Genomic DNA, 24,388 nt, shown 5'->3' with positions numbered 1-24,388 from the left:
ATCAAAGCAGTTGTCGTGATAAATGGGTGAATGTATCAAAGCAGTTGTCGTGATAAATGGGTGAATGTATCAAAGCAGTTGTCGTGATAAATGGGTGAATGTATCAAAGCAGTTGTCTTGATAAATGGGTGAATGTATCAAAGCAGTTGTCGTGATAAATGGGTGAATGTATCAAAGCAGTTGTCGTGATAAATGGGTGAATGTATCAAAGCAGTTGTCTTGATAAATGGGTGAATGTATCAAAGCAGTTGTCGTGATAAATGGGTGAATGTATCAAACCAGTTGTCGTGATAAATGGGTGAATGTATCAAACCAGTTGTCGTGATAAATGGGTGAATGTATCAAAGCAGTTGTCGTGATAAATGGGTGAATGTATCAAAGCAGTTGTCGTGATAAATGGGTGAATGTATCAAACCAGTTGTCGTGATAAATGGGTGAATGTATCAAAGCAGTTGTCGTGATAAATGGGTGAATGTATCAAAGCAGTTGTCGTGATAAATGGGTGAATGTATCAAACCAGTTGTCGTGATAAATGGGTGAATGTATCAAAGCAGTTGTCGTGATAAATGGGTGAATGTATCAAACCAGTTGTCGTGATAAATGGGTGAATGTATCAAAGCAGTTGTCGTGATAAATGGGTGAATGTATCAAAGCAGTTGTCGTGATAAATGGGTGAATGTATCAAAGCAGTTGTCGTGATAAATGGGTGAATGTATCAAAGCAGTTGTCGTGATAAATGGGTGAATGTATCAAAGCAGTTGTCGTGATTTACATTACATTTACATTTAAGTCATTTGGCAGACGCTCTTATCCAGAGCGACTTACAAATTTTTGAATTCACCTTATGACATCCAGTGTAACAGCCACTTTACAATAGTGCATCTAAATCATTTAAGGGGGGGGGGGGGTGAGAAGGATTACTTTATCCTATCCTAGGTATTCCTTAAAGAGGTGGGGTTTCAGGTGTCTCCGGAAGGTGGTGATTGACTGGTGATAAATGGGTGAATGTATCAAACCAGTTGTCGTGATTAAAGTGTGTTGATGTTGTACACTCTCCTCACACAATAGCATGGTATTTTCTCACTGTAATAGCTACTGTTAATATGACAATGCAGTTAGATTAACAAGAATTTAAGACCTTTCTGCCCATATAAGACATGTCTATGTCCCAGAAAGTTTGCTGTTGTTTACAATGTCCTTCTAGTCACATTAGCGTACGTTAGCAACAACCGTTCCGGTTTAGAAACACTCTGTCATACAAGTCAATCCAGAGCATGCCAAACATGCTCAATGGGTGACATGTCTGGTGAGTATGCAGGCCATGGAAGAACTGGGACATTTTCAGCTTCCAGGAATTGTGTACAGATCCTTGTGACACGGGACCCTGCATTATCATTCTGCAACATGAGGTGATGGGGCAGACGAAGGGCAAGACAATGTTCCTAAGGATCTCATCAAGCGCCAAGACTAGGTCCAAGAGGATTCTAAACAGCTTCTAGCCCCAAGTCATAAGACTCCTGAACACCTAATCAAAGGCTACCCGGACTATTTGCATTGACCCCCCCCCTTTACACCGCTGCTACTCTCTGTTGTTATCATCTATGCATAGTCACTGTAATAACTCTTCCTTATACATATTACCTCAGCTAACTGGTGCCCTCCGCACATTGACTCTGTACCAGTACCCCCTGTATATAACCTCCATATTGACTCTGAACCGGTACCCCCTGTATATAACCTCCACATTGACTCTGTACCGGTACCCCCTGTATATAGCCTCCACATTGACTCTGTACCGGTATCCCCTGTATATAGCCTCCACATTGACTCTGTACCGGTACCCCCTGTATATAGCCTCCACATTGACTCTGTACCGGTACCCCCTGTATATAGCCTCCACATTGACTCTGTACCGGTACCCCCTGTATATAGCCTCCACATTGACTCTGTACCGGTACCCCCTGTATATAGCCTCCACATTGACTCTGTACCGGTACCCCCTGTATATAGACTCGCTATTGTTATCTTACTACTGCTCTTTAATTACTTGTTACTTTTATTTCTTATTCTTAGTCATATTTTTTTTTACTGAATTGTTGGTTAGGGGCTCGTAAGCGTTTCACTGTAAGGTGAAACCTGTTGTATTTGGCGCATGTGACTAATACAATTTGATTTGATTTTGAAGGTATCTCTGTGCATTCAGATTGGATTTAGTTGTCCGTAGATAATGCCTGCCCATACGGCCACCATGGGGCACTCAGTTCACAACATTGACATCAGTAAACCCCTCACCCACACGACGCCATCTGTCCAGCACAGTTGAAACCGCATTCATCCGTTAAGAGCTCACTTCTCAAGCGTACCAGTGGCCATCGAAGGTGAGCATTTTCCCACTGAAGTCGGTTACAACGCCGAACTGCAGTCAGGTCAAGACGACGAGCACGCAGATGAGCTTCCCTGAGATGGTTTCTGACAGTTTGTGCAGAAATTCTACGGTTGTGCAAACCCCCAGTTTCATCAGCTGTCCAGGTGGCTGGTCTCAAGACGATCCCACAGTTTCATCAGCTGTCCAGGTGGCTGGTCTCAAGACGATCCCACAGTTTCATCAGCTGTCCAGGTGGCTGGTCTCAAGACGATCCCACAGTTTCATCAGCTGTCCAGGTGGCTGGTCTCAAGACGATCCCACAGTTTCATCAGCTGTCCGGGTGGCTGGTCTCAAGACGATCCCACAGTTTCATCAGCTGTCCGGGTGGCTGGTCTCAAGACGATCCCACAGTTTCATCAGCTGTCCGGGTGGCTGGTGTCAGACGATCCCACAGGTGAAGAAGCCGGATGTGGAGGTCCTGGGCTGGCGTGTTTACAGTTGGTCTGCGGTTGTGACAAATTCTCTAAAGCAAGGTTGGACGTGGCTTATGGTAGAGAAATGAACATAAAACTATCTGGCAACATTCCTGCAGTCAGCTTGTCAATTGCACGCTCCCTCAAAACTTGAGACATCTGTGGAATTGTGTTGTATAACAAAACTGCACATTTTAGAGTGGCCTTTTATTGACACCAGCAGAAAGTGCACCTGTGTAATGATCATGCTGTTTAATCAGCTTCTTGATATGCCAACCAGCCTTTAACAGACTCAACCAGCCACTAACAGACCCAACCAGCCTCTAACAGACGCAACCAGCCTCTAACAGAACCAACCAGCCACTAACAGACCCAACCACCCCCTAAAAGACCCAACCAGCCCCTAACAGACCAAGCAAGCCTTTAACAGACTCAACCAGCCACTAACAGACCCAACCAGCCATTAACAGAACCAACCAGCAAATAACAGACCCAACCAGCCATTAACTGACCCAACCAGCCTCTAACAGACCCAACCTAACACTAACAGACGCAACCAGCCATTAACAAACTCAACAAGCCTTTAACAGACTCAACCAGCCTCGAACAGACCCAACCAGCCATTAACAGAACCAACCAGCAAATAACAGACCCAACCAGCCATTAACTGACCCAACCAGCCTCTAACAGACCCAACCAGCCACTAACAGACCCAACACGCCACTAACAGACCCAACCAGCCATTAACAGACCCAACCAGCCTCTAACAGAGCCAACCAGCCACTAACAGACCCAACCAGCCATTAACAGACCCAACCAGCCATTAACAGACCCAATCAGCCATTAACAGACCCAACCAGCCATTAACAGACCCAACCAGCCATTAACAGACCCAACCAGCCATTAACAGACCCAACCAGCCATTAACAGACCCAACCAGCCATTAACAGACCCAACCAGCCATTAACAGACCCAACCAGCCATTAACAGACCCAACCAGCCATTAACAGACCCAACCAGCCATTAACAGACCCAACCAGCCATTAACAGACCCAACCAGCCATTAACAGACCCAACCAGCCATTAAGAGAACCAACCAGCCACTAACAGACCCAACCAGCCATTAACTGACCCAACCAGCCTCGAACAGACCCAACCAGCCATTAACTGACCCAACCAGCCTCTAACAGACAGCGATAATAACAGACAGCTCAGTTAGCAGGGATAATAACAGACAGCTCAGTTAGCAGGGATAATAACAGACAGCTCAGTTAGCAGGGATAATAACAGACAGCTCAGTTAGCAGGGATAATAACAGACAGCTCAGTTAGCAGGGATAATAACAGACAGCTCAGTTAGCAGGGATAATAACAGACAGCTCAGTTAGTAGGGATAATAACAGACAGCTCAGTTAGCAGGGATAATAACAGACATCCCAGTTAGCAGGGATAATAACAGACAGCTCAGTTAGCAGGGATAATAACAGACAGCTCAGTTAGCAGGGATAATAACAGACAGCTCAGTTAGCAGGGATGATAACAGACAGCTCAGTTAGCAGGGATAATAACAGACACCCCAGTTAGCAGGGATAATAACAGACAGCCCAGTTAGCAGTGATAATAACAGACAGCTCAGTTAGCAGGGATAATAACAGACAGCCCAGTTAGCAGGGATAATAACAGACAGCTCAGTTAGCAGGGATAATAACAGACAGCTCAGTTAGCAGGGATGATAACAGACAGCTCAGTTAGCAGGGATGATAACAGACAGCTCAGTTAGCAGGGATAATAACAGACAGCTCAGTTAGCAGGGATAATAACAGACAGCTCAGTTAGCAGGGATAATAACAGACAGCCCAGTTAGCAGGGATAATAACAGACAGCTCAGTTAGCAGGGATAATAACAGACACCCCAGTTAGCAGGGATAATAACAGACAGCTCAGTTAGCAGGGATAATAACAGACAGCTCAGTTAGCAGGGATAATAACAGACAGCCCAGTTAGCAGGGATAATAACAGACAGCTCAGTTAGCAGGGATAATAACAGACAGCTCAGTTAGTAGTGATAATAACAGACAGCTCAGTTAGCAGGGATAATAACAGACACCCCAGTTAGCAGGGATAATAACAGACACCCCAGTTAGCAGGGATAATAACAGACAGCTCAGTTAGCAGGGATAATAACAGACAGCTCAGTTAGTAGTGATAATAACAGACAGCTCAGTTAGCAGGGATAATAACAGACACCCCAGTTAGCAGGGATAATAACAGACAGCTCAGTTAGCAGGGATAATAACAGACAGCTCAGTTAGTAGTGATAATAACAGACACCCCAGTTAGCAGGGATAATAACAGACAGCTCAGTTAGCAGGGATAATAACAGACAGCTCAGTTAGCAGGGATAATAACAGACAGCTCAGTTAGCAGGGATAATAACAGACAGCTCAGTTAGTAGTGATAATAACAGACACCCCAGTTAGCAGGGATAATAACAGACAGCTCAGTTAGCAGGGATGATAACAGACAGCTCAGTTAGCAGGGATAATAACAGACAGCTCAGTTAGCAGGGATAATAACAGACAGCTCAGTTAGCAGGGATAATAACAGACAGCCCAGTTAGCAGGGATAATAACAGACAGCCCAGTTAGCAGGGATAATAACAGACAGCCCAGTTAGCAGGGATAATAACAGACAGCTCAGTTAGCAGGGATAATAACAGACAGCCCAGTTAGCAGGGATAATAACAGACAGCCCAGTTAGCAGGGATAATAACAGACAGCTCAGTTAGCAGGGATAATAACAGACAGCTCAGTTAGTAGGGATAATAACAGACAGCTCAGTTAGCAGGGATAATAACAGACAGCCCAGTTAGTAGGGATAATAACAGACAGCTCAGTTAGCAGGGATAATAACAGACACCCCAGTTAGCAGGGATAATAACAGACAGCTCAGTTAGCAGGGATAATAACAGACAGCTCAGTTAGTAGTGATAATAACAGACAGCTCAGTTAGCAGGGATAATAACAGACAGCTCAGTTAGCAGGGATAATAACAGACAGCCCAGTTAGCAGGGATGATAACAGACAGCTCAGTTAGCAGGGATAATAACAGACAGCTCAGTTAGCAGGGATAATAACAGACAGCTCAGTTAGCAGGGATAATAACAGACAGCCCAGTTAGCAGGGATAATAACAGACAGCTCAGTTAGCAGGGATAATAACAGACAGCTCAGTTAGCAGGGATAATAACAGACAGCTCAGTTAGCAGGGATAATAACAGACACCCCAGTTAGCAGGGATAATAACAGACAGCTCAGTTAGCAGGGATGATAACAGACAGCTCAGTTAGCAGGGATAATAACAGACAGCCCAGTTAGCAGGGATAATAACAGACATCTCAGTTAGCAGGGATAATGACAGACAGCCCAGTTAGCAGGGATGATAACAGACAGCTCAGTTAGCAGGGATAATAACAGACCTTCCAGTTAGCAGGGATAATAACAGACAGCTCAGTTAGCAGGGATAATAACAGACAGCTCAGTTAGCAGGGATAATAACAGACAGCTCAGTTAGCAGGGATAATAACAGACAGCTCAGTTAGCAGGGATGATAACAGACAGCTCAGTTAGCAGGGATGATAACAGACAGCTCAGTTAGCAGGGATAATAACAGACAGCTCAGTTAGCAGGGATGATAACAGACAGCTCAGTTAGCAGGGATAATAACAGACAGCTCAGTTAGCAGGGATAATAACAGACCTTCCAGTTAGCAGGGATAATAACAGACAGCTCAGTTAGCAGGAATAATAACAGACAGCTCAGTTAGCAGGGATAATAACAGACAGCTCAGTTAGCAGGGATAATAACAGACAGCTCAGTTAGCAGGAATAATAACAGACATCTCAGTTAGCAGGGATAATAACAGACAGCTCAGTTAGCAGGGATAATAACAGACAGCTCAGTTAGCAGAGATAATAACAGACAGCTCAGTTAGCAGTGATAATAACAGACAGCTCAGTTAGCAGGGATAATAACAGACAGCCCAGTTAGCAGGGATAATAACAGACAGCCCAGTTAGCAGAGATAATAACAGACAGCTCAGTTAGCAGTGATAATAACAGACAGCTCAGTTAGCAGGGATAATAACAGACAGCTCAGTTAGCAGGGATAATAACAGACAGCCCAGTTAGCAGGGATAATAACAGACAGCTCAGTTAGCAGGGATGATAACAGACCTTCCAGTTAGCAGGGATGATAACAGACAGCTCAGTTAGCAGGGATAATAACAGACCTTCCAGTTAGCAGGGATGATAACAGACAGCTCAGTTAGCAGGGATAATAACAGACAGCTCAGTTAGCAGGGATAATAACAGACAGCTCAGTTAGCAGGGATAATAACAGACAGCTCAGTTAGCAGGGATGATAACAGACAGCTCAGTTAGCAGGGATAATAACAGACATCCCAGTTAGCAGGGATAATAACAGACCTTCCAGTTAGCAGGGATAATAACAGACAGCCCAGTTAGCAGGGATAATAACAGACACCCCAGTTAGCAGGGATGATAACAGACATCCCAGTTAGCAGGGATAATAACAGACATCCCAGTTAGCAGGGATGATAACAGACATCCCAGTTAGCAGGGATAATAACAGACAGCTCAGTTAGCAGGGATAATAACAGACAGCTCAGTTAGCAGGAATAATAACAGACAGCTCAGTTAGCAGGGATAATAACAGACACCTCAGTTAGCAGGGATAATAACAGACAGCTCAGTTAGCAGGGATAATAACAGACAGCTCAGTTAGCAGGGATAATAACAGACAGCCCAGTTAGCAGGGATAATAACAGACAGCTCAGTTAGCAGGGATAATAACAGACAGCTCAGTTAGCAGGGATAATAACAGACACCCCAGTTAGCAGGGATAATAACAGACAGCTCAGTTAGCAGGGATAATAACAGACAGCTCAGTTAGCAGGGATGATAACAGACAGCTCAGTTAGCAGGGATAATAACAGACAACTCAGTTAGCAGGGATAATAACAGACAGCTCAGTTAGCAGGGATGATAACAGACAGCTCAGTTAGCAGGGATAATAACAGACAGCTCAGTTAGCAGGGATAATAACAGACAGCTCAGTTAGCAGGGATAATAACAGACAGCTCAGTTAGCAGGGATGATAACAGACAGCTCAGTTAGCAGGGATAATAACAGACAGCTCAGTTAGCAGGGATGATAACAGACCTTCCAGTTAGCAGGGATAATAACAGACAGCTCAGTTAGCAGGGATAATAACAGACAGCTCAGTTAGCAGGGGTAATAACAGACAGCTCAGTTAGCAGTGATAATAACAGACAGCTCAGTTAGCAGGGATAATAACAGACAGCTCAGTTAGCAGGGATAATAACAGACAGCCCAGTTAGCAGGGATAATAACAGACACCCCAGTTAGTAGGGATAATAACAGACAGCTCAGTTAGCAGGGATGATAACAGACAGCTCAGTTAGCAGGGATGATAACAGACAGCTCAGTTAGCAGGGATAATAACAGACAGCTCAGTTAGCAGGGATGATAACAGACCTTCCAGTTAGCAGGGATAATAACAGACAGCTCAGTTAGCAGGAATAATAACAGACAGCTCAGTTAGCAGGGATGATAACAGACAGCTCAGTTAGCAGGGATAATAACAGACAGCTCAGTTAGCAGGGATAATAACAGACCTTCCAGTTAGCAGGGATAATAACAGACAGCCCAGTTAGCAGGGATAATAACAGACAGTTCAGTTGGTGGCTGTGAGCTCATATTCATAATTAGGGTTAATGAATCATGACCACCCACCATGGTGTGTGTGCGTGCGTGCGTGCGTGCGTGTGTGTACTTACAACACTTTGAGATTGTGTAGACCATGGAGAGCGAGGCCAGAGATGTACCTTAACCGGTTCCCTGAGATACGCCTGGAGAGAGAACGGGGAGTAGAGATAAACAGATACATCATTTGTTAATAGCTTAAAGACGTCATTACTTCCACAAATCTCATCAAACATCTCTGTCCCTCATCTTTGCTACTTCTGTATTTTCTAGATCAGTTCTTCTCTCCCTCCTTGGCCTAGTTTTATGCTGAGGTCATCGTGAAGGGGTACAACTATGTCAACATCACGTCAATGAGTCAGGGCTAATCTATAATCATCACGTCAATGAGTCAGGGCTAATCTAGAATCATCACGTCAATGAGTCAGGGCTAATCTATAATCATCACGTCAATGAGTCAGGGCTAATCTAGAATCATCACGTCAATGAGTCAGGGCTAATCTAGAATCATCTCGTCAATGAGTCAGGGCTAATCTATAATCATCACGTCAATGAGTCAGGGCTAATCTAGAATCATCACGTCAATGAGTCAGGGCTAATCTAGAATCATCACGTCAATGAGTCAGGGCTAATCTAGAATCATCACGTCAATGAGTCAGGGCTAATCTAGAATCATCACGTCAATGAGTCAGGGCTAATCTAGGGGAGGCAGGGTAGCCTAGTGGTTAGAGCGTTGGACTAGTAACCTGAAGGTTGCGAGTTCAAACCCCCGAGCTGACAAGGTACAAATGTGTCGTTCAGGAAGTTAACCCACTGTTCCCAGGCCGTCATTGAAAATAAGAATGTGTTCTTATTAACTGACTTGCCTGGTTAAATAAAGGTTAAATAAAAAAAATATATGAGTCAGAGCTAATCTAGAATCATCACCTCAATGAGTCAGGGCTAATCTAGAATCATCACAGCAATGAGTCAGGGCTAATCTAGAATCATCACAGCAATGAGTCTGGGCTAATCTAGAATCATCACGACCACGATTTCCCCTGACTGTGACCCGACGAGAAAATAAATCTATTCTGATCACAACTAGAGACTAGAGTTTAACCTGTTCATTAAACTGTCCCTAATTAAAGGACCTACTTTATTCTGTCATTAAACTGTCCCTAAATAAGTCTCTCTCAACCCCATGGCAAAATGTATAGAATCTCTCTCCACCCCATGGCAAAATGTATAGAATCTCTCTCCACCCCATGGCAAAATGTGTAGAATCTCTCTCCACCCCATGGCAAAATGTATAGAATCTCTCTCCACCCCATGGCAAAATGTATAGAATCTCTCTCCACTCCATGGCAAAATGTGTAGAATCTCTCTCCACCCCATGGCAAAATGGATAGAATCTCTCTCCACCCCATGGCAAAATGGATAGAATCTCTCTCCAACCTATGGCAAAATGTGTATAATCTAATAATATAAACAGGTAGTTTACTGGGCAGTCCCTTCACCTGCCCCAACAGTTAGTTTACTGGGCAGTCCCTTCACCTGCCCCAACAGGTAGTTTACTGGGCAGTCCCTTCACCTGCCCCAACAGGTAGTTTACTGGGCAGTCCCTTCACCTGCCCCAACAGGTAGTTTACTGGGCAGTCCCTTCACCTGCCCTAACAGGTAGTTTACTGGGCAGTCCCTTCACCTGCCCCAACAGGTAGTTTACTGGGCAGTCCCTTCACCTGCCCCAACAGGTAGTTTACTGGGCAGTCCCTTCACCTGCCCCAACAGTTAGTTTACTGGGCAGTCCCTTCACCTGCCCCAACAGGTAGTTTACTGGGCAGTCCCTTCACCTGCCCCAACAGGTAGTTTACTGGGCAGTCCCTTCACCTGCCCCAACAGGTAGTTTACTGGGCAGTCCCTTCACCTGCCCCAACAGGTAGTTTACTGGGCAGTCCCTTCACCTGCCCCAACAGGTAGTTTACTGGGCAGTCCCTTCACCTGCCCCAACAGGTAGTTTACTGGGCAGTCCCTTCACCTGCCCTAACAGGTAGTTTACTGGGCAGTCCCTTCACCTGCCCCAACAGGTAGTTTACTGGGCAGTCCCTTCACCTGCCCTAACAGGTAGTTTACTGGGCAGTCCCTTCACCTGCCCCAACAGGTATTTTACTGGAGCGCGTATAGTCTGGTGCGTATTCGGAAGGGAGACGAGTGGAAAACCGCATTTAGTACCACATCAGGCCACTATGAGTACCTCGTCATGCCATATGGGTTAAAGAATGCTCCAGCCATTTTCCAATCCTTTGTAGACGAGATTCTCAGGGACCTGTGCGGGCATGGAGTGGTTGTTTACATCGATGACATTCTCATCTACTCGGCCACTCACACCGCGCATGTGTCTCTGGTGCGCAAGGTGCTTGGTAGACTGCTGGAGCATGACCTATACGTCAAGGCGACCGCATTAGGGCCGTGCATAATTGGCCGACTACGACCACGGTAAAGGAGGTGCAGCGGTTTTTGGGTTTTGCCAACTACTACCGGAGGTTTATCCGGGGTTTTGGCCAGATAGCGGCTCCCATCACCTCACTGCTGAAGGGGGGCCCGGTGCGGTTGCAGTGGTCAGCAGAGGCGGACGGAGCATTCAACAAGTTGAAGGCGCTGTTCACTGATGCGCCCTTGTTGGCGCATCCGGACCCCTCTCTAGCATTCATAGTGGAGGTGGACGCGTCCGAGGCTGGGGTGGGTGCCGTCCTATCACAGCGCTCAGGTACGACACCAAAACTCCGTCCCTGCGCTTTCTTCTCAAGGAAGCTCAGCCCAGCAGAGCGTAACTATGATGTGGGGGACCGGGAGTTGCTAGCGGTGGTTAGAGCTCTGAAGGTGTGGAGACACTGGCTTGAGGGGGCTAAGCACCCCTTTCTCATCTGGACCGACCACCAGAATCTGGAGTACATTCGGGCAGCTAGGAGACTTAACCCATGTCAGGCAAGGTGGGCCATATTCTTCACCCGATTCCGGTTTACTTTGTCTTATAGACCAGGCTCCCAGAACGTAAAGGCTGACGCACTGTCCCGCCTCTACGACACAGAGGAGGGGTCCACCGAACCTACTCCCATCCTTCCCGCCTCAAAGCTGGTAGCACCAGTGGTATGGGAGATGGATATCGACTCGGATATCGAGCGGGCGTTACGGGCTGAACCCACGCCTCCTCAGTGTCCAGCGGGGCGAAGGTACGTGCCGCTTGGTGTTCGGGACAAACTGATTCGGTGGGCTCACGTCCTACCCTCCTCGGGTCACCCTGGGGTGACGAGGACAGTGGGTAGCTTTCAGGGGAGGTATTGGTGGCCTACGTTGGCTAAGGACGTTAAGGGTTATGTCTCCTCCTGTTCAGTGTGCGCTCAGAGTAAGGCTCCTAGGCACCTTCCTAGAGGGACTTTACAACCCCTCCCCGTTCCACAGCGGCCATGGTCACATCTGTCCATAGATTTCCTGACCAATCTTCCCCCGTCTCAGGGGAACACCACGGTTCTAGTGATTGTGGATCTCTAAGTCCTGCCGTCTCCTCCCATTGCCCGGTATCTCTACAGCCCTACAGACTGCGGAGGCATTATTCACCCATATCTTTCGGCACTACGGGGTGCCGGAGGACATCGTTTCTGATCGGGGCCCCCAATTCACGTCTCGGGTATGGAGGGCCTTCATGGAAAGTTTGGGGGTCTCTGTCAGCCTGACCTCCGGTTATCACCCCGAGAGTAATGGGCAGGTGGAGAGAGTGAACAAGGAGGTGGGTAGGTTTCTGCGGTTGTATTGCCAGAACCGGCCAGGGGAGTGGGCACGATACATTTCCTGGGCTGAAATGGCTCAGAACTCACTACGCCACTCCTCTACTAACGTGTCCCCTTTTCAGTGTGTGTTGGGGTACCAGCCGGTCCTGGCACCATGGCATCCGAGCCAGACCAAGGCTCCTGCGGTGGAGGAATGGGTACAGCGCTCCAAGGAGACCTGGAGGGCCGTCCAGGAATCTCTACGACAAGCGAGTGGACGGCAGAAGAGGAGTGCTGACCGCCACCGCAGTGAGGCCCCCGTGTTTGTACCGGGGGACAGAGTCTGGCTCTCAACCCGAAACCTGCCCCTCCGCTTGCCCTGCCGGAAGCTGGGTCTGCAGTGTGTGGGGCCATTTAAAGTCCTGAGGAGAATAAACGAGGTGTGTTATCGATTACAACTCCTTCCTATTATCGTATTAACCCCTCGTTTCATGTGTCTCTCCTCAGGCCGGTGGTAGCTGGTCCCCTGCAGGACAGTGAGGTACCGGAGGTCCCTACCCCCCCTCTGGACATCGAGGGGTCCCCGGCGTACACGATCCGAGCCATTCTGGAGTCAAGACGCCGGGTGAGGGGCCTGCAGTTCCTCGTGGGCTGGGAGGGGTACGGTCCGGAGGAGAGGTGCTGGGTACCGGTGGGGGACATCTTGGATCCATCCATGTTGAGGGATTTCCATCGCCTCCATCCGGATCGCCCTGCACCTCGTCCTCCGGGGCGACCTCGAGGCCGGTGTCGGCGCGCTGCGGGAGCCGCGCGTCGGGGGGGGGGGTACTGTCACGAGTCCGACCGAGGGTGGTTCCCTTTCGCGAGTGGGTGGCGCTTGGCGGTCGTCGTCACCGGCCTATTAGCTGCCACTGATTGTCTTTCCTCCCCCTCCTTGTATGTTTAGTGGTAGCACCTGTGTATGTTTAATTAGTTTGTCTTTATTAGACAGCCGGCCCGCCTGGTTGTTGTGCGGGATCATTTCAATGTAACCTTCGGCTCTGTTGTAGAGGTACGTGTTAGTACTTGGTCGTGTATTTTTCATTGTACATTTTGATTCCCTGTGTTTGGGAACCTACCTATTGTGAGCACCCTGTGGTGCGTTGGTGCTATTAAAGACGCACAGCATTGAACTCTCTGTCTCCTGCTTTTGACTCCACACCCACGACACCCGGAGCATTACAAGTCCCTTCACCTGTTGGCTATGCTATACCCTCCAACGTATAGGTCTCTATACCCTCCAATGTATAGGTCTCTATACCCTCCAACGTATAGGTCTAATAGGTCTCTATACCCTCCAATGTATAGGTCTCTATACCCTCCAACGTATAGGTCTAATAGGTCTCTATACCCTCCAACCTATAGGTCTAATAGGTCTCTATACCCTCCAATGTATAGGTCTCTATACCCTCCAACGTATAGGTCTAATAGGTCTCTATACCCTCCAACGTATAGGTCTAATAGGTCTCTATACCCTCCAACGTATAGGTCTAATAGGTCTCTATACCCTCCTACGTATAGGTCTAATATGTCTCTATACCCTCCAACGTATAGGTCTCTATACCCTCCAATGTATAGGTCTAATAGGTCTCTATACCCTCCAACGTATAGGTCTCTATACCCTCCTATGTATAGGTCTAATAGGTCTTTATACCCTCCTACGTATAGGTCTAATAGGTCTCTGTGTCCTGTGTGGCTCAGTCGGTAGAGCATGGCGCTTGCAACGCCAAGCGTCGTGGGTTCGATTCCCGCTGTGGCCACCCATATGTAAAAGTAGTGGCCCCAGCCGACTTGTAAGTCGCTTTGGACAAAAGCGTCTGCTAAATGGGATATATTATATATTATTAGTCTCTATACCCTCCAACGTATAGGTCTAATAGGTCTCTTTACCCTCCAACGTATAGGTCTAATAGGTCTCTATACCCTCCAACGTATAGGTCTAATAGGTCTCTATACCCTCCAGCGTATAGTTCTAATAGGTCTCTATACCCTCCAATGTATAGGTCTAATAGGTCTCTATACCCTCCTACGTATAGGTCTAATAGGTCTCTATACCCTCCAATGTATAGGTCTAATAGGTCTCTATACCCTCCAACGTATAGGTCTCTATACCCTCCAACGTATAGGTCTAATAGGTCTCTATACCCTCCAACGTATAGGTCTAATAGGTCTCTATACCCTCCAGCGTATAGTTCTAATAGGTCTCTATACCCTCCTATGTATAGGTCTCTATACCCTCCAGCGTATAGTTCTAATAGGTCTCTATACCCTCCAGCGTATAGTTCTAATTGGTCTCTATACCCTCCTATGTATAGGTCTCTATACCCTCCAGCGTATAGTTCTAATAGGTCTCTATACCCTCCAATGTATAGGTCTAATAGGTCTCTATACCCTCCAATGTATAGGTCTCTATACCCTCCAACGTATAGGTCTAATAGGTCTCTATACCCTCCAGCGTATAGTTCTTATAGGTCTCTATACCCTCCAGCGTATAGTTCTAATAGGTCTCTATACCCTCCTATGTATAGGTCTCTATACCCTCCAGCGTATAGTTCTAATAGGTCTCTATACCCTCCTACGTATAGGTCTAATAGGTCTCTATACCCTCCAGCGTATAGTTCTAATAGGTCTCTATACCCTCCAGCGTATAGTTCTAATAGGTCTCTATACCCTCCTATGTATAGGTCTAATAGGTCTCTATACCCTCCTACGTATAGATCTAATAGGTCTCTATACCCTCCTACGTATAGGTCTCTATACCCTCCTACGTATAGGTCTAATAGGTCTCTATACCCTCCAACGTATAGGTCTAATAGGTCTCTATACCCTCCTACGTATAGGTCTAATAGGTCTCTATACCCTCCTACGTATAGGTCTCTATACCCTCCTACGTATAGGTCTAATAGGTCTCTATACCCTCCAGCGTATAGGTCTAATAGGTCTCTATACCCTCCTACGTATAGGTCTAATAGGTCTCTATACCCTCCAACGTATAGGTCTAATAGGTCTCTATACCCTCCTACGTATAGGTCTAATAGGTCTCTATACCCTCCTACGTATAGGTCTCTATACCCTCCTACGTATAGGTCTAATAGGTCTCTATACCCTCCTACATATAGGTCTAATAGGTCTCTATACCCTCCAGCGTATAGTTCTAATAGGTCTCTATACCCTCCAGCGTATAGTTCTAATAGGTCTCTATACCCTCCTACGTATAGGTCTAATAGGTCTCTATACCCTCCTACGTATAGGTCTAATAGGTCTCTATACCCTCCTACGTATAGGTCTCTATACCCTCCTATGTATAGGTCTAATATGTATAGGTCTAATAGGTCTCTATACCCTCCAATGTATAGGTCTAATATGTCTCTATACCCTCCAACATATAGTTCTAATAGGTCTCTATACCCTCCAACGTATAGGTCTAATAGGTCTCTATACCCTCCAACGTATAGGTCTAATAGGTCTCTATACCCTCCAACGTATAGGTCTAACATGTCTCTATACCCTCCTACGTATAGGTCTAATAGGTCTCTATACCCTCCAACGTATAGGTCTAACATGTCTCTATACCCTCCTACGTATAGGTCTAATAGGTCTCTATACCCTCCAACGTATAGGTCTAATAGGTCTCTATACCCTCCAACGTATAGGACTAATAGGTCTCTATACCCTCCAATGTATAGTTCTAATAGGTCTCTATACCCTCCAACCTATAGGTCTAATAGGTCTCTATACCCTCCAACCTATAGGTCTAATAGGTCTCTATACCCTCCAACGTATAGGTCTAATAGGTCTCTATACCCTCCAACGTATAGGACTAATAGGTCTCTATACCCTCCAATGTATAGTTCTAATAGGTCTCTATACCCTCCAACCTATAGGTCTAATAGGTCTCTATACCCTCCAACCTATAGGTCTAATAGGTCTCTATACCCTCCAACCTATAGGTCTAATAGGTCTCTATACCCTCCAACATATAGGTCTAATATGTCTCTATACCCTCCAACATATAGTTCTAATAGGTCTCTATACCCTCCAACGTATAGGTCTAATAGGTCTCTATACCCTCCAACATATAGTTCTAATAGGTCTCTATACCCTCCTACGTATAGGTCTAATAGGTCTCTATACCCTCCTACGTATAGGTCTAATAGGTCTCTATACCCTCCTACGTATAGGTCTAATAGGTCTCTATACCCTCCAACATATAGGTCTAATATGTCTAGTGAAATTAACAGAGAGGATGAGGTGGCTGGGTAAGATGTTTATATCCACACTGGATCCACATTGTAACCCCTCTGCTCAACCTCATCTCTCTGTGTCCAACGTCCTTCTCTACATCACTAGACAATCTTATCACTGAGCTACCAGCTTCCCAGACTCTCCATTTCTGTCCTCAGCTGGGCTTTAATGTGTCCGTCTGAGAGTATCTGGATGTATCTGATGCAGGCCTCGATCACACAGAGAGTGAGAGAGAGTTATAGAGGGAGAGGTAGAGAGGGAGAGATGGGAGATGGAAAAGACAAAAAGAGGGGCAGAATGAGGGAGAGAGAGAGAGACGTAGGGAGGGGAGAGATAAAGAGAGGGAGCGGTAGAGAGGGGAGAGAGGTATAGAGGGGGGAGAGAGAGAGATAAAGAGAGAGAGAGAACAAATCCAATTTTGAAAAACTCCCATATCTACTGGGTGAAATTCCACAGTGTGCCATCACAGCAGCAAGATTTGTGACCTGTTGCCACGAGAAAAGGGCAACCAGTGAAGAACACACACCATTGTAAACACAACCCATATTTATGCTTATTTATTTTATCTTGTGTCCTTTACCATTTGTACCTTGTTACAACACTGTATATATATATATATATAATATGACATTTGTAATGTCTTTATTGTTTTGAAACTTCTGTATGTGTAATTTTTATTGTTTATTTACACTTTTGTATATTATCTACCTCACTTGCTTTGGCAATGTTAACACATTTCCCATGCCAATAAAGCCCCTTGATTTGAATTGAGAGGTAGAGGTAGAGAGAGAGAGAGAGGTATAGAGGGCAAAGAGAAAGAGAGAAAGAGAAGAGAGAGAGGTAGAGGTAGAGAGAGAGAGAGGTATAGAGCGAAAAGAGAGAGAGAAAAAGATAAGAGAGAGAGGTAGAGAGAGATATAGAGGGGAAAGAGAGAGAGAGAGAGGTCTGGGGTCCGCTCACCAACCAAGACTTTACAAAATGGGACAAACACCAAATTGAGACTCTGCACGCAGAATTCTGCAAAAATATCCTCCGTGTACAACATAGAACACCAAATAATGCATGCAGAGCAGAATTAGGCCGATACCCACTAATTATCAAAATCCAGAAAAGAGCTGTTAAATTCTATAACCACCTAAAAGGAAGCGATTCCCAAACCTTCCACAACAAAGCCATCACCTACAGAGAGATGAACCTGGAGAAGAGTCCCTAAGCAAGCTGGTCCTGGGGCTCTGTTCACAAACACACCCTACAGAGCCCCATGACAGCAGCACAATTAGACCCAACCAAATCATGAGAAAACAAAAAGATAATTACTTGACACATTGGAAAGAATTAACAAAAAAACAGAGCAAACTAGAATGCTATTTGGCCCTACACAGAGAGTACACAGCGGCAGAATACCTGACCACTGTGACTGACCCAAAATTAAGGAAAGCTTTGACTATGTACAGACTCAGCGAGCATAGCCTTGCTATTGAGAAAGGCCGCCGTAGGCAGACATGGCTCTCAAGAGAAGACCGGCTATGTGCTCACTGCCCACAAAATGAGGTGGAAACTGAGCTGCACTTCCTAACCTCCTGCCCAATGTATGACCATATTAGAGAGACATATTTCCCTCAGATTACACAGATCCACAAAGAATTCGAAAACAAATCCAATTTTGAAAAACTCCCATATCTACTGGGTGAAATTCCACAGTGTGCCATCAGAGCAGCAAGATTTGTGACCTGTTGCCACGAGAAAAGGGCAACCAGTGAAGAACAAACACCATTGTAAATACAACCCATATCTATGCTTATTCATTTTATCTTGTGTCCTTTACCATTTGTACCTTGTAAAAACACTGTATATATATATATATATAATATGATATTTGTAATGTCTTTATTGTTTTCAAACTTCTGTATGTGTGATGTCTACTGTTAATTTTTATTGTTTACCTTACTTGCTTTGGCAATGTTAACACATGTTTCCCATGCCAATAAAGCCCCTTGAATTGAATTGAATTGAATTGAGAGAGAAGAGAGATAGGTAGAGAGAGAGAGAGGTATAGAGGGGAAAGAGAGAGAGAGAAAGAAGAGAGAGAGGTAGAGAGAGGTAGAGAGAGAGAGAGAGAGTAGAGGGAGAGAGGGAGAGAGGTAGAGAGAGAGGTATAGAGGGGAAAGAGAGGTAGAGAGAGAGAGAGAGAGAGAGAGAGAAGAGGGAGAGAGGTAGAGAGAGAGGTATAGAGGGGAAAGAGAGGTAGAGAGAGAGAGGTAGAGAGAGAGAGGGAGAGAAAGAAGAGAGATCGAGAGAGAGAGAGAGAAGAGTTGCACAAGATCCAGAGAGACCATCTGACACGAGATTAAGGAGATGGGTCAGAGCTAGACATCACATCTTCCTTATCTATTTAATGTTACGCTTGTTCCTACTTCTAAGTCTCCACAGCTGATCAAATACAGTTTGTTTTGTGAGGGCCAACTTTCAGGCTTTTTGGGATGTTTATGATCCAGCAGAAACACGCATCACAGGGATAGCGATGAGAATCAAAGGGATGGTAGCCACAGTTCCTCTACTGTGAGAATCTCTAAGCGCAGATGATTAAATGAAAGTGGTGATTATAGATAATGACAGAACAACCAGCTGGAGAGTAAACAGGTTAAAGCAGGAGATGACACAGAGACACACAGAGACACACAGACAGGAGAGTGATAGAAGGGAGTTAAACACAGAGACACACAGACAGGAGACTGATATAAGGTAGTTAAACACAGAGACACACAGAGACACACAGACAGGAGACTGATAGAAGGGATTTAAACACAGAGACACACAGAGACACACAGACAGGAGAGTGATAGAAGGGAGTTAAACACAGAGACACACAGACAGGAGACTGATAGAAGGTAGTTAAACACAGAGACACACAGAGACACACAGACAGGAGACTGATAGAAGGGATTTAAACACAGAGACACACAGAGACACAGACAGGAGACTGATAGAAGGGATTTAAACACAGAGACACACAGAGACACACAGACAGGACACTGATAGAAGATAAAGGAAGTTAAACACAGAGACACACAGACATGAGACTGATAGAAGATTAAGGAAGTTAAACACAGAGACACACAGACAGGAGAGTGATAGAAGGGAGTTAAATACAGAGACACACAGAGACACACAGACAGGACACTGATAGAAGATAAAGGAAGTTAAACACAGAGACACACAGACAGGAGACTGATATAAGGTAGTTAAACACAGAGACACACAGACAGGAGACTGATAGAAGATAAAGGAAGTTAAACACAGAGACACACAGACAGGAGACTGATATAAGGTAGTTAAACACAGAGACACACAGAGACACACAGACAGGAGACTGATAGAAGATTAAGGAAGTTAAACACAGAGACACACAGACAGGAGACTGATATAAGGTAGTTAAACACAGAGACACACAGAGACACACAGACAGGAGACTGATAGAAGATAAAGGAAGTTAAACACAGAGACACACAGACAGGAGACTGATATAAGGTAGTTAAACACAGAGACACACAGAGACACACAGACAGGAGACTGATATAAGGTAGTTAAACACAGAGACACACAGAGACACACAGACAGGAGACTGATAGAAGATAAAGGAGGTTAAACACAGATTGTGGTCCAGGCGTTTCCTGCCACAGTCACTTTGATATGGTTGTTGAGGAGTAGACTTGTAAACTCTTTGTCGGAGCGGTAATAGGAGTCATTGACTTGTTTGATTGAGAGGTGCGTGATGGTGAGGGTAGAAGAGACGCAGGGATCAAAGTAGTTCATGAGAAGGATTACAGATCAGTGGATCAGTGTTGTGATTGCCTTGGCTTGGTTCTAAAGTATGATGTGGTGTTGTGATTGCCTTGGCTTGGTTCTAAAGTATGATGTGGTGTTGTGATTGCCTTGGCTTGGTTCTAAAGTACGATGTGATGTTGTGATTGCCTTGGCTTGGTTCTAAAGTATGATGTGGTGTTGTGATTGCCTTGGCTTGGTTCTAAAGTATGACATGGTGTTGTGATTGCCTTGGCTTGGTTGTAAAGTATGACTTAGTGTTGTGATTGCCTTGGCTTGGTTCTAAAGTATGATGTGGTGTTGTGATTGCCTTGGCTTGGTTCTAAAGTATGATGTGGTGTTGTGATTGCCTTGGCTTGGTTCTAAAGTATGACATGGTGTTGTGATTGCCTTGGCTTGGTTCTAAAGTATGACTTAGTGTTGTGATTGCCTTGGCTTGGTTCTAAAGTATGATGTGGTGTTGTGATTGCCTTGGCTTGGTTCTAAAGTATGATGTGGTGTTGTGATTGCCTTGGCTTGGTTCTAAAGTATGATGTGGTGTTGTGATTGCCTTGGCTTGGTTCTAAAGTATGACTTAGTGTTGTGATTGCCTTGGCTTGGTTCTAAAGTATGATGTGGTGTTGTGATTGCCTTGGCTTGATCCTAAAGTATGATGTGGTGTTGTGATTGCCTTGGCTTGGTTCTAAAGTATGACATGGTGTTGTGATTGCCTTGGCTTGGTTCTAAAGTATGACTTAGTGTTGTGATTGCCTTGGCTTGGTTCTAAAGTATGACATGGTGTTGTGATTGCCTTGGCTTGGTTCTAAAGTATGATGTGGTGTTGTGATTGCCTTGGCTTGGTTCTAAAGTATGACTTAGTGTTGTGATTGCCTTGGCTTGGTTCTAAAGTATGACATGGTGTTGTGATTGCCTTGGCTTGGTTCTAAAGTATGATGTGGTGTTGTGATTGCCTTAGCTTGGTTCTAAAATATTATGTGGTGTTGTGATTGCCTTGGTTCTAAAGTATGACATGGTGTTGTGATTGCCTTGGCTTGGTTCTAAAGTATGACAAGGTGTTGTGATTGCCTTGGCTTGGTTCAAAAGTATGATGTGGTGTTGTGATTGCCTTGGCTTGGTTCTAAAGTATGATGTGGTGTTGTGATTGCCTTGGCTTGGTTCTAAAATATTATGTGGTGTTGTGATTGCCTTGGTTCTAAAGTATGACATGGTGTTGTGATTGCCTTGGCTTGGATCTAAAGTATGATGTGGTGTTGTGATTGCCTTGGCTTGGATCTAAAGTATGATTTGGTGTTGTGATTGCCTTGGCTTGGTTCTAAAGTATGACATGGTGTTGTGATTGCCAGAAGAGCTCATACGCTCGGGAGCCTATTTCTTGGTTCTGTAGCTTCAGGCAGCTTGATGTACAACAACCACCCCTGGACAGGACGCTAGTCTTTCACTGGGCCTCACCCCCCAATCTATCTCCTTAATGCTGAGTGCCAAGCAGAGACGCATCAGGTCCCATTTTGACAATCTTTGGTATGACTCTTCTAAACTCCCAACATTCCAATCTCAGGACGGACACTAACCACAAGGGCGGCAGGGTAGCCTAGTGGTTAGAACGTTGGATTAGTAACTGGAAGGTTGCAAGTTCAAACCCCCGAGCTGACAAGGTACAAATCTGTCATTCTGCCCCTGAACAGGCAGTTAATCCACTGTTCCCAGGCCGTTATTGAAAATAATAATTTTTTCTTCACTGACTTGCCTAGTTAAATAAAGGTAATATAAAAATACAAATATTGTAGTGATTTCCATGGTTCAATCCAGTGCGGGACAAGACATACTCGATTACGCAAAGCTAGTCTGCCACACATCGGAGGGTCTGCTGTCCGGACCTCTGGCAGTCTCAATGGGGGTGCCACAGGGTTCAATTCTTGGACCGACTCTCTTCTCTGTATATATCAATGATGTTGCTCTTGCTGCTGGTGATTCTCTGATCCACCTCTACGCAGACGACATCATTCTGTATACTTCTGCCATACAACTCTCCTTCCGTGGCCTCCAATTGCTCTTAAATACAAGTAAAACTAAATGCATGCTCTTCAACCGATCGCTACCCGCACCTAACCGCCTGTCCAACATCACTACTCTGGACGGCTCTGATTTAGAATACGTGGACAACTACAAATACTTAGGTGTCTGGTTAGACTGTAAACTCTCCTTCCAGACCCACATCAAATATCTCCAATCCAAAGTTAAATCTAGAATTGGCTTCCTATTTTGCAACAAAGCATCCTTCACTCATGCTGCCAAACATACCCTTGTAAAACTGACCATCCTACCAATCCTCGACTTTGGCGATGTCATTTACAAAATAGCGTCCAAAACCCTACTCAACAAATTGGATGCAGTCTATCACAGTGCAATCCGTTTTGTCACCAAAGCCCCATATACTACCCACCATTGCGACCTGTACGCTCTCGTCGGCTGGTCATCGCTTCATACTCGTCGCCAAACCCACTGGCTCCATGTCATCTACAAGACCCTGCTAGGTAAAGTCCCCCCTTATCTCAGCTCGCTGGTCACCATAGCATCTCCCACCTGTATCACACGCTCCAGCAGGTATATCTCTCTAGTCACCCCCAAAACCAATTCTTTCTTTGGCCGCCTCTCCTTCCAGTTCTCTGCTGCCAATGACTGGAACGAACTACAAAAAGCACTGAAACTGGAAACACTTATCTCCCTCACTAGCTTTAAGCACCAACTGTCAGAGCAGCTCACAGATTACTGCACCTGTACATAGCCCACCTATATTTTAGCCCAAACAACTACCTCTTTCCCTACTGTATTTAATTTATTTATTTATTTTGCTCCTTTGCATCCCATTATTTATATCTCTACTTTGCACATTCTTCCATTGCAAATCTACCATTCCAGTGTTTTACTTGCTATATTGTATTTATTTTGCCACCATGGCCTTTTTTTGCCTTTATCTCCCTTATCTCACCTCATTTGCTCACATTGTCTATAGACCTGTTTATACTGTATTATTGACTGTATGTTTGTTTTACTCCATGTGTAACTCTGTGTCGTTGTATGTGTCGAACTGCTTTGCTTTATCTTGGCCAGGTCGCAATTGTAAATGAGAACTTGTTCTCAACTTGCCTACCTGGTTAAATAAAGGTGAAATAAATAAAATAAACATTGAAAATAAGAAATTGTTCTTAACTGACTTGCCTAGATAAATAAAGGTAATATAAAAATACAAATATTGTAGTGATTTCCAAGGTTCAATCCAGTGCGGGACAAGACATACTCAATTACACAAAGCTAGTCTGCCACATGCACACAAACAAACACAGACAAACACACACAGACATTCATAGACAGACAAACACACACCTGGTGACAGGCAATAGCAGAGAAAGCAACAGGAGGGATCAGTTAAAAGCACACAAGCCCCTCAGGGTGCAACCCTGTTTATTCAGGCAGGGCCATCTGCTGGGCTGCTCTACTTAATGACATGACATAACACACTCTATAGCTGATCTACTTACTGATGTGACATAACACACTCTATAGCTGTTCTACTGACATGACATAACACACTCTATAGCTGCTCTACGCACTGACGTGACATAACACACTCTATAGCTGATCTACTTACTGATGTAACATAACACACTCTATAGCTGTTCTACTGACATGACATAACACACTCTATAGCTGCTCTACGCACTGACATGACATAACACACTCTATAGCTGCTCTACGCACTGATGTGACATAACACACTCTATAGCTGTTCTAATTACTGTCATAACACATTCTATAGCTGATCTAATTACTGACATGACATAACACACTCTATAGCTGATCTAATTACTGTTATAACACACTCTATAGCTGATCTAATTA

General features: G+C 45.1%; 1 protein-coding gene across 1 annotated transcript in view; it reads right to left on the bottom strand.

The window, feature by feature from the left end:
* Window positions 1-24,388, bottom strand: part of LOC135503810 (leucine-rich repeat-containing G-protein coupled receptor 6) — a 126,692-nt gene that overhangs the window by 46,516 nt on the left and 55,788 nt on the right. Inside the window, 1 exon segment of the mRNA XM_064921945.1 lies at window positions 8,717-8,788. Within this exon segment, the coding sequence (XP_064778017.1) occupies window positions 8,717-8,788 (72 nt within the window).

This window comes from Oncorhynchus masou, chromosome 18 (assembly GCF_036934945.1).
Source record: "Oncorhynchus masou masou isolate Uvic2021 chromosome 18, UVic_Omas_1.1, whole genome shotgun sequence".
NCBI lineage: Eukaryota > Metazoa > Chordata > Actinopteri > Salmoniformes > Salmonidae > Oncorhynchus > Oncorhynchus masou.
Note: the sequence above shows the minus strand (reverse complement) of the source record. Positions and strands in the feature narration are given on the sequence as shown.